Genomic DNA, 15,825 nt, shown 5'->3' with positions numbered 1-15,825 from the left:
TTCATTTCTTCAAAGTTGTCATTATTGATACCTGCAGGCCTGACGTTTATGGGTCTCCCCTCTTCTTCCCGTTCCCATGACTACCGTGGTGTTGCGCTTAACCTTTGCTGACTAAGGCATCCGGGTGTCTCTGACTCAGGAAATCCCCTGTCAACTGTTCGTGCTGACCTTCTCTCCTAACCGTGTCCTTCAATTGACTGCTGTAATCAGTGGAAACTGCGCAGTTCACACAACGTGGCCTTTGTGTGCTGTGCAATGCCTTCAATCAAACACAATATACAGTGTCGTTGGCGACTTTCAACCTCAAACAAAACTGAAGAAACAAAGGAGAAAAATCCCCCTTTATTTTTGTCCCAATATGCCATATGGAAGACAGTCAGCGTAGGTGTTTCAGAACAGAATTACGCAGATGGTACTGTCAGGGAAGGAGCAGCCCAATAAAACCTCTTTAGAGCACATTAAAATGATTCATAAGCTTTGACATTTTAAGTTTTTGTTGGGGAAACAATCACATTGATAATGGAACCAGACGTATATTCAGTTGTCACATCAGAAACAGGAATTTTCTAAATTATTCGATGAAAACTTTATCCCTCAAATATCTGCATTAATGTACATTATTTAGGGGCACTGGCCCTTTAAGACTGGAACGACACCTTAAATGACGCTTATGCAGGTGCTTCACTGATTAATGTAATACATCCAATCATTGCTGTAGATATTCTTTATTGCTGATTACACTGCTTTGTTTATTAAACTCTTCTGCCTTTGCGGTATGTTACTGTATACAGGAACTACATGTAGTTTAGAAATTGTATTCCATGGCATTTTAAACTATCATAGTTTACCACAGAGTGGGACGAACACAGCATCACTTCCATTATGCAAATTAGCAGAGCAAGTCATTAATATTCCCCTCAGTTGCTGATGTGGGCGTTGACGTCCCAGACTGGAATGTTTTTTGAAGTCTGGAGTCCTTCACGCTGAATCCTTAAAAAGAGCAAGATTTGTTCTTTCCTGCTGTGGTCATTTTTGAAAACAGACTCACCTTTTATGGAGCTTTTTGCTTGTAATTGTGGTGAAGCAAAGGCATTCTCATACGTTTATTTCATTTGTGTAAATAGGAGTGAACTGTATGTTCCCATTGCTCAACTGGTGGAGAATGACACTAGCAGCACCAAGCTCATGGGTTCGATTCCCAGTAACCGCACATACTGATAAAATGTATAGCTTGAATGCACTGGATACAGTGGATAGTGTTTGCCAGGGTGTAAATATAACTAGTGTTCCTGCATGTATTCATAAACATGTTCATTGCTAGTGTTCAATTTGGTAGTCTTGTGTTATGTCAAGCAGTTGACTTGAATTTTACACATAATCTTAAAATTTCGGTCTCAAATTAAAATATAAATTTTTTCCATCCATCCATCGAATTTGGCGCTTTATTGTTATTATTATACACTATGGTGCTGTTTTGCTGATTTGGACATTGTGTACGCATTACTTTAGTCTGTCCTAGTGTTTAGGATATTGGATGTTGATGATGGTAATGATGAATGCCTTGAAATAACATGAAGTGGTTTTGTTGCAATAACAATCTACTGTAAATGTACATTATCCTGCCTATTACATGATTACTTACAAAGTAAATATTGATTTGTCTTTTAATTATTTTAGTATGTTAGATGGAGACCACACAGAGATATTTACACTGTCATAAATAAAGCCATAGTCATAAATTCATTTTGACTTCAATTGAGGTTATTAGCCCGTATTAAACTGTCAGCTTTAATAACGATACATCAGCCCTTTACTTTATGATGGACGTAAAGCTGGGTTATGTTTGTTTGTGTGCTCTCTGTCTTGAATTGTAATGCTTTTGTCCAAATTGCATTTTGTTCAGTCTTTTGCTGCCAAGAAGCTGGAGGCTACAGAAAGCATGTCTGTGTGTGCCAGTGTGAATGTCTCGTAGCCTATGTGTTGGACAGTAATTAGATAAAGAGAGGATGTTTTTTGGAGGATGTGGCAGTCTTCAGGGAAGTATTCTGATGTCAGTTACAGAAACAGCAAAACAACAAGGCTGCTTTAGAAAGGTGCTGCTAATTATTACCATCCTTTTGGAAAAGTGATTGTTTTCCTCAGCATATGAAATGTCAGGCATTTTACAGTTGACATGAAAAGCGAGCAGACTTGGATTTTTCATTCGCTGAATGAAATTGCTTTCATAATATTTAGTTGTATATTTCCTATGGAAAAATGAACACCATTTTTTTCAACCTCCAGATTTCCGTTTAAAAAGTTTATCAGTTTAAAAGTTATGACTTTGGTCTTAGAATTTGCCTTAAAAGTCCTTATATAATCAAAACTAACTCTAGTTCCTCCACCTCTGAAACAACTTTCCTTTTTTAGCTGATCAGATTTTGTTTCACCTTTCTAAAATCTAGCCCAATATTTCAATTTATATTGTCTAGGGTTGCAAAATTATGGGAATTTTCAAAGATGGAAACTTTCCATGGGAATTAATGGGAATTTATGGGAATTAACAGGAATTTATGGGAATAAACGGGAATAAACTGGGAATTTTCTAAGTTGAGGGTTGGCTCTTCATAGGGAACTTAAATATAGTTGAGGAAAGTATATTTTAGCATAATCTTGACTAAAACAAACAGATGCCATTCAAATACACTTGAATATATTCCATTCCTCAATCACATGCACATAGCACACTGCTTACTGCATGGCTATTGAGACCACTCCCCCTACTGGCACTGTGTATGCCTCCATCACATGTACAGAAGCCCAAAGCACAAGACTATTGAATGCACACATTTGAGCCTGTGGACTAAACAAAGTGAAGTAAGTTTTGATGATATTATGGGGAAATATATTTATTAAATGTTTAAATTGCAAATATCACATACAAATGTATTCATCTAGTAGATAGCAAGCTGATAAGTTAGATGCTAGAAGATGTTAGATGTTAGAAGCTAGCATAACTTTATTTACCACATAAGTAGAGCTGGGCGGTATGACGGTATATATCGTTACCGCGGAAGAAAATGTCAACCGTAACAGATTTATTTATTCCGTGTATAACGCGACATGTAAATAAGTAGGCGTGGTTAACTCGCGTGCAGCGTGTGTGAGACTGAGACACTGATATTTGTCAAAGAAACATGAAGAAAGACCAAGAGGATCTACGAAAGGAATTACGTTTTCAAAATTAACGTGATATTTTCGGGGGGGAAGGCGCAGAAGTCAACTAGAGCAGTGCAGCACACTGAAAGTTTAGAGCGACGCACATGCTCGCAACAGGGCTTACTTGACAACAAGTTAATTTATCAATATTCTAACGAATAGAAATAACCTTAAATAATGTATCTATCCATCTCTTATGTGTACAGTTACTTTCAGAGTGGACGCGCAAGCGGTTGCCGTGGTAATGAATATTTCCAAAATTCCCCAGCTTAACTTCCCATGGAAATTTACCGGAAACTTTCCGGAAATTTACCGGAAATTTTCCGCCCCTTTGCAACCCTAATATTGTCAATATGGAATACCAAATTACTACACCACTGTTTAAAAGTTTGGGGTCAGTAAGATTTTTAAAAAATAATAAGTACTTTTATTCCGCAAGGATGCATTAAATGAATCAAAATTGACAGTAAAGACATTTATAAGGTTATAAAAGATTTCTATTTCAAATAAAGGCTATTATTTTGGAACTTTCTATTCATCAAAGAATCCTAAAAAAATAGATCGTTTCCACAAAAATATTCAACAAATGTTTCTTGAGCACCGAATCAGCTTATTACAATGATTTCTAAAGGATTGAGTGACTAAATTACATTTTACATAAATAGAAATCAGTTACTTGAAATTGAAATAATATTTCATTGGTGAGCAAAAGCATTATAAAATCTTAGCGACCTCAAACTTTTGAACAGCAGTGTATTTACAGTATATACTTTAGTCTTCTGTTAAATGGTTGTTTTCTCAGATAGTTTTCCTCATACATTTGAAGTTGACCTCACAAAGTAAACTCTGTTATATAAAACAGCAGTAAAATGTTTTAATATTCTCCCTCCATGTAAATTACAGTGGACAGCCGGCAATTTAACCTGAAGGTCGTGGAAGCATTTCAGAACCAAAGAGGAAGAGAACAGTGCCAAACAAAAACAAATGTTATCGTCTGAAATCGATCTCACTGTATACGTTTCACTCATCTGTATTTGCAGAACTTAAAGCCAACCTAAAGTTCATTTTAAAACTTTCCTGACTTGTTTGATTTCTCTGTTTCTGCACAGTTTCTTCACTGGCTCATGTCCCGTGTTTCTTCTTCATGACTTTTCACATGTGTATGCCAGTGTTGGTGCGTAAGGCTTTAAGTTACAGTTTTTGAAGGTAATCCATTTCCATGGAGTGTGCCAAGCCTTTACTCCAATGACAGGCTTTGATTATGATCTCATAGCCTCCTGCAGCACTGTTCTCCAGGATAAATCTGGCCCCACTCAGCTCAACAGCTTCAGTGTTTTTACATAAAAATTCCATTACGACACTATTGAGACCAATTAACTGCATCTACAAGTCATAGTTGAGGGTGCAAACACTGGTCAGACCCTCCCTGGCCTCCTTAGGGAGACGTGTCACACTTGGCGCAAGTGTTGGCCGAACGGGCCTGCCTGTTCCCTTTGACACAGACCGGGATTTAACAACCTCCAAATGAAATGACTCGCACTACGAGCGGATGACAGGAGGAGTGCGTCTGCTTGAGGAGAACGAGTGCATCCGGATGTGTCTCTGATGTACAGAGATAGCATACTCCATTCCTCGGCTATAGCATGGGAACCTCAGATTGCTGTTAGACAACTTCTCTCAGAGGGGAACATTTGGGTATGGCTACATAAACAAAGCTAAAGATGCCTATGCTTTAGAAGCAGCAACAACTGCTGTAACTTGAACTGGGGGGGGGGATGAATTAGTGTTTTTTTTTTTTTTTTTTTCTTCCAACTCTTTGAGCACTTCAAGCGTAGCACGCTGTTTGTGGTTGAGAAAAGGGAAAGAGGAAGGAGCGGCTAGTCTGGATGATTGGAGTTGAGTTGAGTCAAGTAGCACATGAGCTCCACTGTATTTTCTTCTCCTTCTTTTTGGATCTACCCCACCTTGTTTTGAAGACCCTCATCGAGCAGCCAGGCAGGAAATGCCCTCATGTTGAATCTGTGGAAATACTGCATTTCAGTTCGTACCATAAGGTAGGAGATCTTTAAATCAGGTGGAGATAAGTGCATGACGTTCTTCTCCTGCAGAACACCTGTTCTGTCCATTCATATCTGATGATTTGGCTTTATCAGAGAGGGTGTTTTTGGCCAGGAGAAATCATGTTAGGCTGTGATGTGGTCACGTTATAAGTGCAGTACAATGTAAAAAAATGATTTTTCAAGTTGTAAATAAAAGGGTATGTTTTACAAGAAAATACTAGGCTATTTCTTTTTTTCTACTTCCAAATTTCACAGCTAATTCAAGGTGTTGGGGGTTTTTGTAATTGTTTGTGAAAAGTTAAAATTATTTCGATTGCAAAAAAAAAATGTTGGATGTTTTATAGTTATTTTTTGTTGTCTTTTTTGAATTACTTGTTCCATATGTTGAATTACTTGTTCCATATGTGTTTTTGTCATTGAAATAAAGTGTTATACTGTGTTTTCTTGCAATCAGAAATGCAACAAGATGTAATGAATGCTCTCAGCATAATACATAAACATGAAGTACAGCTTGTTTACTATAATGGCTCAGTTTGTTCTTTATATTTGATATTGTGTACTATTCTTCTGTAATTTGGAGTAGTACAGTTATATCATTAATAGCTCAACAGGACTGCGTGTTTCCACCCAACTTGGCTAAAATTAGTGACTAGAGGCTCTGAGTCAGGCCACTTCATTCACCACAGTGTAGCCAACCAGTTTTCCGGGGCTCTGTAATTTTCTCCCTAGCATTTGGTGAGCCACAGACTCAACTGTTTTGGAACTGAATCTTCTGAATCATGCTTTACTTTACATTTGTTTTGTAGTGGAAGTATAAAGGCGTTTTTGCATATATTCAGATCTCCACTTTCAGACATTTCCCATTTCCTCCATATCCACAGACATACAGCACTCTCTCACAGTTGTCTTCTTGTTGTTGCCCTTGGTGTTCTTCCGAACATCGTCTCCTGTGGATCTAATTGGGGCGTGCATACTGGATAGATCAGGGAATAGCTTGCATGAAGATGAAACTCCTGTCATCATGTGTTTCAATGTACCAGAATGAAAATGAATTAGCTATTTTGTCAGAATCTCTAACGTAGCACACAAACAAATGATTCATGAGCCAGTTCTGTTTAGTGATTCAAAAACGTACAGCAGAACCAGTGTAGCCAAATTTCTAAAGCAATCATCTCTTCTGAGATGCTTATTTTATTGAATAGTTCAAAAGCGGGCGGATGGATGGATGGATGGATGGATGGATGGATGGATGGATGGATGGATGGATGGATGGATGGATGGATGGATGGATGGATGGATGGATGGATAGATAGATAGATAGATAGATAGATAGATAGATAGATAGATAGATAGATAGATAGATAGATAGATAGATAGATAGATAGATATTATTGAACACACTATTGAATTGAATGAAATTGATTAAAACCAATTGTTTGTGAATCCGAATTGGTTCTCACGATGCGGAATGTAAGAAAAATGTGAAGTAGAGCTGATGACAAAGGCTGAGATTTTCAGTGAATAATGACAGAATTTTCATTTTTGAGTCAACCGTTCCTTTAAATGGCATGATTTTCTATTGCACAACTTTTTCTAAAATGAGAACTCTGGAACTAGAAAGGGTCTTTGGCAGGGAAATGAACTGCTGCTGGTGTTTTAGGGGGATTTTGATTATAGTGTTCTTGTATGCTAGAGCTCCATGATCTCTGCTTTCAGACTCTCGCTGTTGGGTGTCTCATAGCAGGGTTCTCAGGTTCTCCTTAGTTTCATTTCCGGCTGTTCATTGCTGCCTGTCTGCTGTCATCTGTAGAATGAGCTCACTCTATATCTCATTTCACAATGAAAAAATGTCTCCTCATCGGCCTTCAGGGCACAAACCCAGGACAAGTGCCTTCTTCCAGGAATCTGTTTTTTTTTTTTTTTTTTTTTTTTTTTTTTGGTACTATCTCAGATGTCTGATTCGAAGGGAATCTGTAGCTTGTTAAACCCCCTGTGGTGTTTTATCAAGGCTAAAGGAAATTGCTTTTTGGAAGTGCTTATGACTTCAAAATTTTAGGCTGTTTTAAAATAAAGGTCTTGTGAAACTGTAGATGTCAGGCAACCTGATCCAGCAGTGTAAACTAGCACACCAGTGGAAGCACAGTCTATTATTAATTTACATTGCACGGCTTGCAGTTGAGTCTGAAGGTGCCCGTCTTGTCCTGTTCAGCTTGCTGTCATTCCTTCTCTAACACCGTGTAGTATCAGAGAGATAGTTGTCCTTTCCTTGTGTCGAGGACTTTATGAATCTCCCAGTTATGGAGTGTTTCCTATGGGTTGTCTGACTGGCTGTCTGCATCTGTTTTCTTTTCCACCGTGCGTCACCAGACATTTGCAGGTATTTTCCAAGCCTTTGGAGGGGGTTCTCAGGGCCGACCTGTTTACTGGAGCCTGTGTTATGTAAAGGAATCTCCCAGGCTTTTCTGCTCTCTGTGCTCGAGAAACCTTAAACAGACTTCAGAAAGTTGCTCGGACTTTGCTGCTTTTAGACTTTTTTTAGACGACACCTGAACAGATCCAACATCAACGTGAGAGATTTGAGTTCGGTATTCAGAGGAGATACTTGGATTTTTCAGAATCGTTTGACTGATCAAGTGGGCAAACAACAGCAAAAAGACAGCAGCACTTCTGTAGACAGATCTCTGAACTGTCTGTGGGTGAGTAAGCAATTCTTTCTGATTCACGGCCTCTCGGCTGGATGGGAAACTGCACCGCAATGTGGGGAGAGTTTACAAGTGGAGCCCTCAAATGTTGTTGACTAGTTCAGTCATTTGCTTGTATGAGTCACATATCTATCTATCTTCCTTCCTTCCGTCCGTCCGTCTGTCAGTTTGTCTCTCTGTCTGTCTTTAACTGATCAAACATATCTATTTTTCTTTTTAGAGTAACATTGTTTTCTCCACCAAGTAATGTATAATTGACATTTCATATTTCAAGATGAGAAAATTCATTATTTAATCATTTTTCCTCATTGACAAACATGTCAACACAAGTGAAGGCACTGTTCCCGTTTTCTTCTGACACAGCGCCAATATTCTTATTAGCATCTATTAATATTTCAGAGCGAGGGTTGCAGTGTACACTGAGTAATTAGGTTGACACCACATGACACATTCTTTGGTTTGATGGATTGCTGTTTTATTTCGAGGTGCAGTAGGACAGTCACTTTTGTTTTCTGTGAATCTCTAATGTGGTTTATTTTTCAATTGATTAAATGGTTTTCACATCAGCTTATTTTTTAAAATGATTCGTACTTCTTGCTCTTCTAGTTATCCGATCTGAATGAGCTTGAGAGTAGGCTTACTCATTAAAATGATATCAGCTCTGCCTAAACAATACAAAGTGAATCGCCCTACTTTTCAAATGCATTTGAAAGCAATCCATCCTGTTTTATCATACCGCCGCAAAGCTTAACCTTTCAGCTCATAAAGTGTTTTCCATGGGTACTGAATCTTTGAACATATGTTATAGCACTCGTTTTAAAATGACTGTCATTTTATTAGACAGTTTTAATGGACATGATTGTGTTAAGATGTTAAAAATGTTACATTTTAATGGTCTTGCTGAGACTCTAAGCTCAACTGTAGCTTTTGAGTGCCTTTTCATGATCTAACTTTTATCCAGTGGTCTGTCAGTTCAAGGCAAGACTAATGGCTGGATATTGGCCTGTTCCCTCCACCTGGGGCTCCATATTTGATGTATCTATCAGCACATTTCCCAGTGCTGTCTCTCTCTGCTGCACATATAAAATTGATGGCGGTCGTGACCTCGTTGTGAATAGGTCAGTCCATCTCCTGTTTAATGTTGCCTGACCCTTTGAGCACTATGCACACAAACGCCGCCCCAGAACTCCCCTCCAGCCACTATTTTAGATTTGAAATTAGTCATCTATAGCTCTTCTCTTTCAGAATTTTTAGTTTTAGAGCAAATCTTAGATATTGATTTGTACAGTTAATGAGGCAGAGCTGCAAACATCGAAGATCTTTACTTGGTTTTTCAGTCCATGTTTGCCACGATAGCTGTTTTTCCCTTACAGACCATTTTTTATCTCACTATATCATTTTCAAGGACCACTCTCTCCCCAGCGTGTTATTAGAAAGATTGTTATTTTCACCACGGGAAACTCTCAATGACATTTCAATGGGAGTTTTTGTGCCTTATTTTCTTTTGTTTATAGCACTTCAAAAAAGCTCAATTGGAAGGACTCTTCAAAAGTTACTTTTTTTCATAAGAGACAGCGAAAGCATTGGTGGATTTTAGCTCCATTGACAGAGCTTTGCATGCCTTTATATAACTCATATAAACATAATTTCCCTTGTAAAACAGCCAAGGGGTGGGACAACAGCCGCTAAAGAGGAAGCTTTTAGAGAGGAAAGATGAGACAAGACTTTTTCCCATTTTAAAATGGAAGAAAATATCAGGCTGAGTGACGCGGTTGGAAATATTTGCCATTTTACTCTCGACCCAAACATGAAACCTTTTCCACAGTCTTTCTGTCCACAGAAAAACCACAACTTCTGCTTGTGAGAATAGTTAAATGATGTCTGGAGAGTGCAAATAGCAGGGTGGAAAGAATAGCCAAATACCCCAAAAAGCACACAAGTCAAGGGATAGGCCTAGTACACACAAATATGAACTATCTGTCATTTACACCTTAATGTTCGTAACATCTAGGAATTCAATTTACTATTTGTGCTAGATATGAAACCTCAGGTTGTCAGGAGGAGTGAAGTCCATTTGTTTAACACTCTCTCTCTGTGGTCCCTCTTGTCTGAAGTATTGATTTAAGTCAGTGAGAGCTTTTTTGATGTTATTTTACTTTTGTGCAACGCTTGTTTGAAAGCCACTCTTGAAGCCAGACACATTCAGGGCACTTTTGTAGTGGGGAATCAAGAAATGGACCTAGACTATGCTGTTTGAATGATAAGATATTAGAGAACCGGGGAGACAGACTTCGGCTATTCTTCCTCTTCAAAGATGAATGTGCCGAGACCAAACGTGTTTGACAATTATACTGTCTCAGTTCAAACAAACTGTTAAGTCTCTTTTTATGCTATTTTTGAGCACTATATTGATCTTATCCTGTAAAGCATTTCATCTCAAGCGAGTCTACATTTTTGAGACTTCATTTTATTCAGTTTCATCTTGCCATTTTCACACTGGCCTGATTTATAATATTTTTGATTGATGACAAGAAAATACCTTTTTTTCATATGTCAGAGTATCTAACATCACACATATCACATTAGAAACATTAAATTGACTGTCCGAAAAACTGAGTATTTTGATTTGATGTTTCTAAGGCTGTCAGAATCTTTATATTATTTGTTTAGTGAACTTATTGATTAATCATATCAATTATTTCTGTGTAGCAAAGTACGGACAAATATGTCTGTATGCATGGTTAGTGAATTAGACGCAGGACTAACATGAGAGAAACTCCAGATCAATTACCTCATGCAGGCAACCAATCAATTCAGCTTCATCTGAAAATTCCAGCCCGTTTAAAAGGCTCATCCTTTGTGATGAACATAATTATGCATGAGAGACTGGAAGGAGAGGATTTTAATCTACTGGAAAGAAAAAAAGGAAATCCCTTCAATGACGCTCTGCCTTAGCCGAGGAGCCTGTTCGTTTTTCTCTCAACCTCTTCAGATGCAGCGAATGAAAAAATGACGATGAAAGGCTCCGGAACAAAGTGTTACAATCTTTGCTTTTTTGGGGGTTGAATTAAAAAATTTCATTTCTGGAGATGCTTTTCAACTGCCACTCAAAACATCTAAGATAAAGTAATATCTAGGGAACACGCAGTGAAGCGTACCTCGCATTCTTTCAACGCCTGCTTCCATCCTCAGAGCCAGAGCTGGAGGTATAAGCTGTAATTAGGGAGCTCTGTCTTTTTGCTGATGCATGCTTGTCACTCATTACCCTTCTGCTTCCAGCTGCTTCACTCAGAAGGTCTATATAAAGATCTCGCTGGAGGAGCTAGGGGGATAATTGAGCTCTTTTTGACATTTTTGTCGAGGTATCAGACTAGGGATGCACAATTATATCACTACCAGTCAATATTGGATATTTAATTGTATGCGCTCATTTATGCATTTAGACAAGTCATTTAACACAAGTTGCACAGTTAAATGTTAGCAAATCTCAAATTGAATATCAATGTTTCATACTGTACAATTCAAGATGCGTTTTGGTCGATCGGATCACAAGTAGACGAGGAAGACGCATACCCGCTTTGATTATTTGTCCAATTTCAACCACTTCTGTCCTGATTTCTCCGAGGGGGAGGGTCTATGGACGGGTAAATGTATGGGTTTTTCAGATCTTTTGATCTAATGGACAATTTACATATGAACGCGCCCAGAGACGACGGAAAAACATACAGAGAGTAGCAGCTTTTGTTTCTGCTCCGATAGCCGCAAGTCTACGGCGAACGCTGTGAGTGCATGTTAGAAATAAGAAATGGTGAGAAAACATTGTGCTTATAGGTTTTTCATCTTCAGCCAACAAGGGGTCTTCGGGCGGAGAGTAGGCGGTCTTTTGTGGCGGTTTGAACACATTCAATCACATGAGCATTTACACTACGAAAGCAATCTGGTTGAATGCGTTTTCGACTACCTCTGGAAGTGGTCAAAAAATGGACGAGCTCAAAACGTTTTAGACCCCGTTTACACCTGTATTTAGTGATCCAATCGACCAAAACACATCTTAATACCAGGTGTAAACAGGGCCATAATGTTGTGATGCAGTTTATTTCTTTAGTTTGTTTGCATTTGTTGGTAATCAGGCATAGACAAATTTTAATATTAGTGCATGTACAAAAATGTTTTTGTTTTTTTATTCTATGTTGAGATGATGTCGGTTGGGGGTGGGCAGGTGGTAGTCTTCTGCTGATTATGGTAATGAAATGGCAGCTCTTTTCCCAATAAGTGGTCCTCTGTCAATCTGTCCTCCTTTTGTCCATAATGCAAAGCAGTTTGTGCATCTGAGCTGTTTTTAATGGAACGGCAGAGGAAAGAGGGGGATGTCAGGCTCCAGGTGGGTGTGTGCTCATGCATTGTTTACTGGTCCATCCGTCCTCTGCTTGTCCATTTAACTCGGTCCATTTCCATATAGCGATATCACCTAGCCGTCTATGGCAACTTCACTAGACACAGTGAATGATAAATGGTGCGATGGTGTCACAGAGAAACGGGACATTAGAAATTCATTGCAGATTATTCATTCATGTGGAGTGATTATGGTTGATAATGGATAAGGCAGGCGTAGGGAGATATCAGATGGTGTAAGTGTCCCAGAGGTGTTTTTTGCCAAATACTTTGCTTTCAGACACCATCAGTCATCAGATTTTTGGCTAAACTTGGGTAAGTACTTGGTAAATGCCTGAAACAGAAACTTTAGACAAAGTTGAGTGTTGAGAATACAAGAAGAATATGAAAAGCTTTTTAATTTTGCTGTCATTGTAAAGCATTAGCAAGAAAGAAGAGAATTAGCATGCCTGGAAATTTGAACACTATGGAAAACTCATCAGGCTGATATGTTTACTTTAAAAAGGACAAAAAAACAAACACCAGAATAGCTGCAGAAACATATCATAAATCTTGTTTATATGACTCATTCGCTATATTCCATAGATCTGTGTGAATAGCACACCGAAATTTAAGTAATCATTTGACAAAAAAGACAAGGAATGAGTCATAAAAGTTTTGTAGTATTTTTGGTCCTTTTTGGAGCATCAAATTCTTTGAACATGATGAACAATATTCCCTTATAGTCCCTTATATAGTTAAAAATAACTTTGACAGCAGAATTTTCTTTTTTTGGATGAACAACTATTCCTTTAAATGTTGCACAAAGGCCTTTGTTAAATAAAAGTACACTCAGTCTGTGGGCATCATCCCCATATGGCATCAGATTGTATCCTGACATACGGACGTCACCCTTCCCCCTTTTTTTCTATGGCAAACATCCCAGCAGGATGCACAAGTCCTAGCTTCCCTTTAAATTAGTCGTGGCATGTGAACACACAGTGAAGAGGCAGTTACCGCACCGACAGCTGTGTATGTGTGGAACACACGTCATTGCGGCCTGTAAACAGTCATTAAATCCGGTTTTCGCTGCATGGCATGGTGTAAACACACGCGCACACACACACTCTCTATAGTCGCAGACATTGGATCTTCTCCGGGCTGTAGCTAAAGCTCAGGTAAAGGCTTTGTTTACCAAGCTTTATTCTGTTTGTATTATAGAGCTTTATATATCTGTCTGGATTATAAAGCTCCTCATTCTGCACACAGTCACGGATCCATCCGGCTCTGAGATAATAGACCGGCCTGATCGTGGAGGTTTTCAGGAGTGTTCTTCGTGCACATAAGGGTCTTTTTCAGGAGTGTTCTTCATGCACATAAGCATCTGTCTTGTGTGTTTATACAGTATGTGCTTTTTGTGTGCAGTGCTTCTTTTTTTCCGACCACATTTCTCAGAGAGCATGTATAAATCAGCCGGGACCCTCAAACTGCACAGCCTACCTCTCTCGCTGGAATATCATCACCATGACATCAGTCCTCAGACTTCTGTGTTTGGCCTGGCAAATAGAACATTTCCATAATTGTTTGCTTGTTTATAGAACATACATTTCTCCAGTCTCATCGAAGCAAGTCTGTTTTCTATTTTGAAAGTAATTCAGTATCTGAAAAGGATGTAATTATATGAATTATAATTGTGATATATATATATACACACACACACACACACACACACACACACACACACACACACACACACACACACACATATATATATATATATATATACAGTGCCCTCCACAATTAATGGCACCCCTGGTAAATATGATCAAAACTGGCTGTAAAAAATAAATCTGCATCGTTTATCCTTTTGATCTTTCATTCAAAAAATGTACAAAATTCTAACCTTTCATTGAAGTAAAAGAATTGAAAGTGGGGGGGGAAATCACATTATGAAATAAATGTTTTTCTCCAAAACACGTCGGCCACAATTATTGGCACCCCTAGAATTTTTTACGAGTAAAATATCTCTGAAGTATATTCCCATTAATATTTACCTTTTTTAGTACACCAGGGTGACTAGGAACATGAAACTGTCCAGCTATGACTTTGTGTTTCACAGGAGTTTAAATATGAGGAAACACAAAGGCGAAATCCCCTTAATCATCCATCACAATGAGTAAAACCAAAGAATATAGTTCTGATGCGCAGCAAAAGATTGTTGACCATCACAAAATAGAAAGTGGCTGTAAGACAATAGCTAAAGAATTGAAAATCCCCATTTTGACCATCAGGGCAATAATTAAGAAGTTCCAATCAACTAAAGATGTTACGAATCTGCCAGGAAGAGGGTGTGTGTCTATATTGTCTTAATGGATGGCGAGGATGAAAGTTTGAGTGGCCAAAGATTCTTCAAGGATCACAGATGGAGAATTGCAGAGATTAGTTGAGTCTTGGGGTCAGAAAGCCTAAAAAAAAAACTACATCCCCACATGTTGTTTGGGAGGGTTTCAAGAAAAATCCTCCTCGCTCATCCAAAAACAAACTCCAGCATATTCAGTTGTCAGACACGACTGGAACTTCAAACGGCACAGGGTTCTGTGGTCAGATGAGACTAAAAAAAGAGCTTTTTGCCAGCAAACACGCTAGATGGGTTTGGTGCACACAAGGATAAAAAGTACCCCATGTGTACAATTTAATATACCATTGGATCTTTTCTGTTGTGGGCATATTTTTCTGCTGGAGGTCCTGGACTTCTTGTTCAGATACATGGCATCGTGGATTCTATCAAATATCAACAGATAAAAAATCAAAACCTGACGCCTTCTGCTAGAAATCTTATAATGGGCCGTGGTTGGATCTTCCATCAGGACAACGATCCAAAACAAACATCAAAATCAACACAAAAATGTGTTAGGGAGCACAAAATGAAGCTTCTGCCATGACCGTCCCAGTTCCCTGACCTGATGAGTGGGCTGAACTGAAGAGAAGAAGCACAAACATGGATCTGGGAATCTGAAGGATCTGGAGAGATTCTGCATGGAGGAATGGTCTCTGATCTCTTATCAGGTGTTCTCCAAACTCATCAGGCATTATAGGAGAAGACTCAGAGCTGTTATCTTGGCAAAAGGAGATTGCAAAAAGTATTTAATAAAAGGGTGCCAATAATTGTGGCCAACGTGTTTTGGAGAAAAACATTTATTTCATAATGTGATTTCCCCCCCACATTCAATTCTTTTACTTCAATGAAAGGTTAGAATTTTGCAAATTTTTTGAATGAAAGATCAAAAGGATAAACAATGCAGATTTATTTTTTACAGCCAGTTTTGATCATACTTACCAGGGGTGCCATTAATTGTGGAGGGCACTGTATATATATATATATATATATATATATATATATATATATATATATATATATATATATATATATATATATATATAGAATGGGTACTTCTCTCTCTCTCTCTCTCTCTCTCTCTCTCTCTCTCTTTTAT

At 38.4% G+C, this 15,825-nt stretch overlaps 1 protein-coding gene across 8 annotated transcripts in view; it reads left to right on the top strand.

Annotated features, from left to right (window-relative positions):
- The window catches only part of iqsec1b (IQ motif and Sec7 domain ArfGEF 1b), a 169,645-nt gene that overhangs the window by 103,463 nt on the left and 50,357 nt on the right, over positions 1-15,825 (top strand). The window contains exon 1 of one of the 8 annotated variants that reach the window (XM_079858222.1): positions 4,740-5,252. The exons of the other annotated variants lie outside the window; for them this stretch is intronic. Coding sequence (XP_079714348.1) covers positions 5,209-5,252 — 44 coding nt within the window. The 5' untranslated portion in view covers positions 4,740-5,208. Of the gene's footprint in view, positions 1-4,739; positions 5,253-15,825 lie in introns of those variants that run through there. 8 annotated transcript variants of the gene reach the window in all.

This window comes from Squalius cephalus (genome assembly GCF_949319135.1).
Source record: "Squalius cephalus genome assembly, chromosome: 22".
NCBI classification, from domain to species: Eukaryota; Metazoa; Chordata; class Actinopteri; order Cypriniformes; family Leuciscidae; genus Squalius; species Squalius cephalus.
The sequence above is the reverse complement of the archived record's forward strand: the minus strand, read 5'-3'. Positions and strand labels throughout refer to the sequence as shown.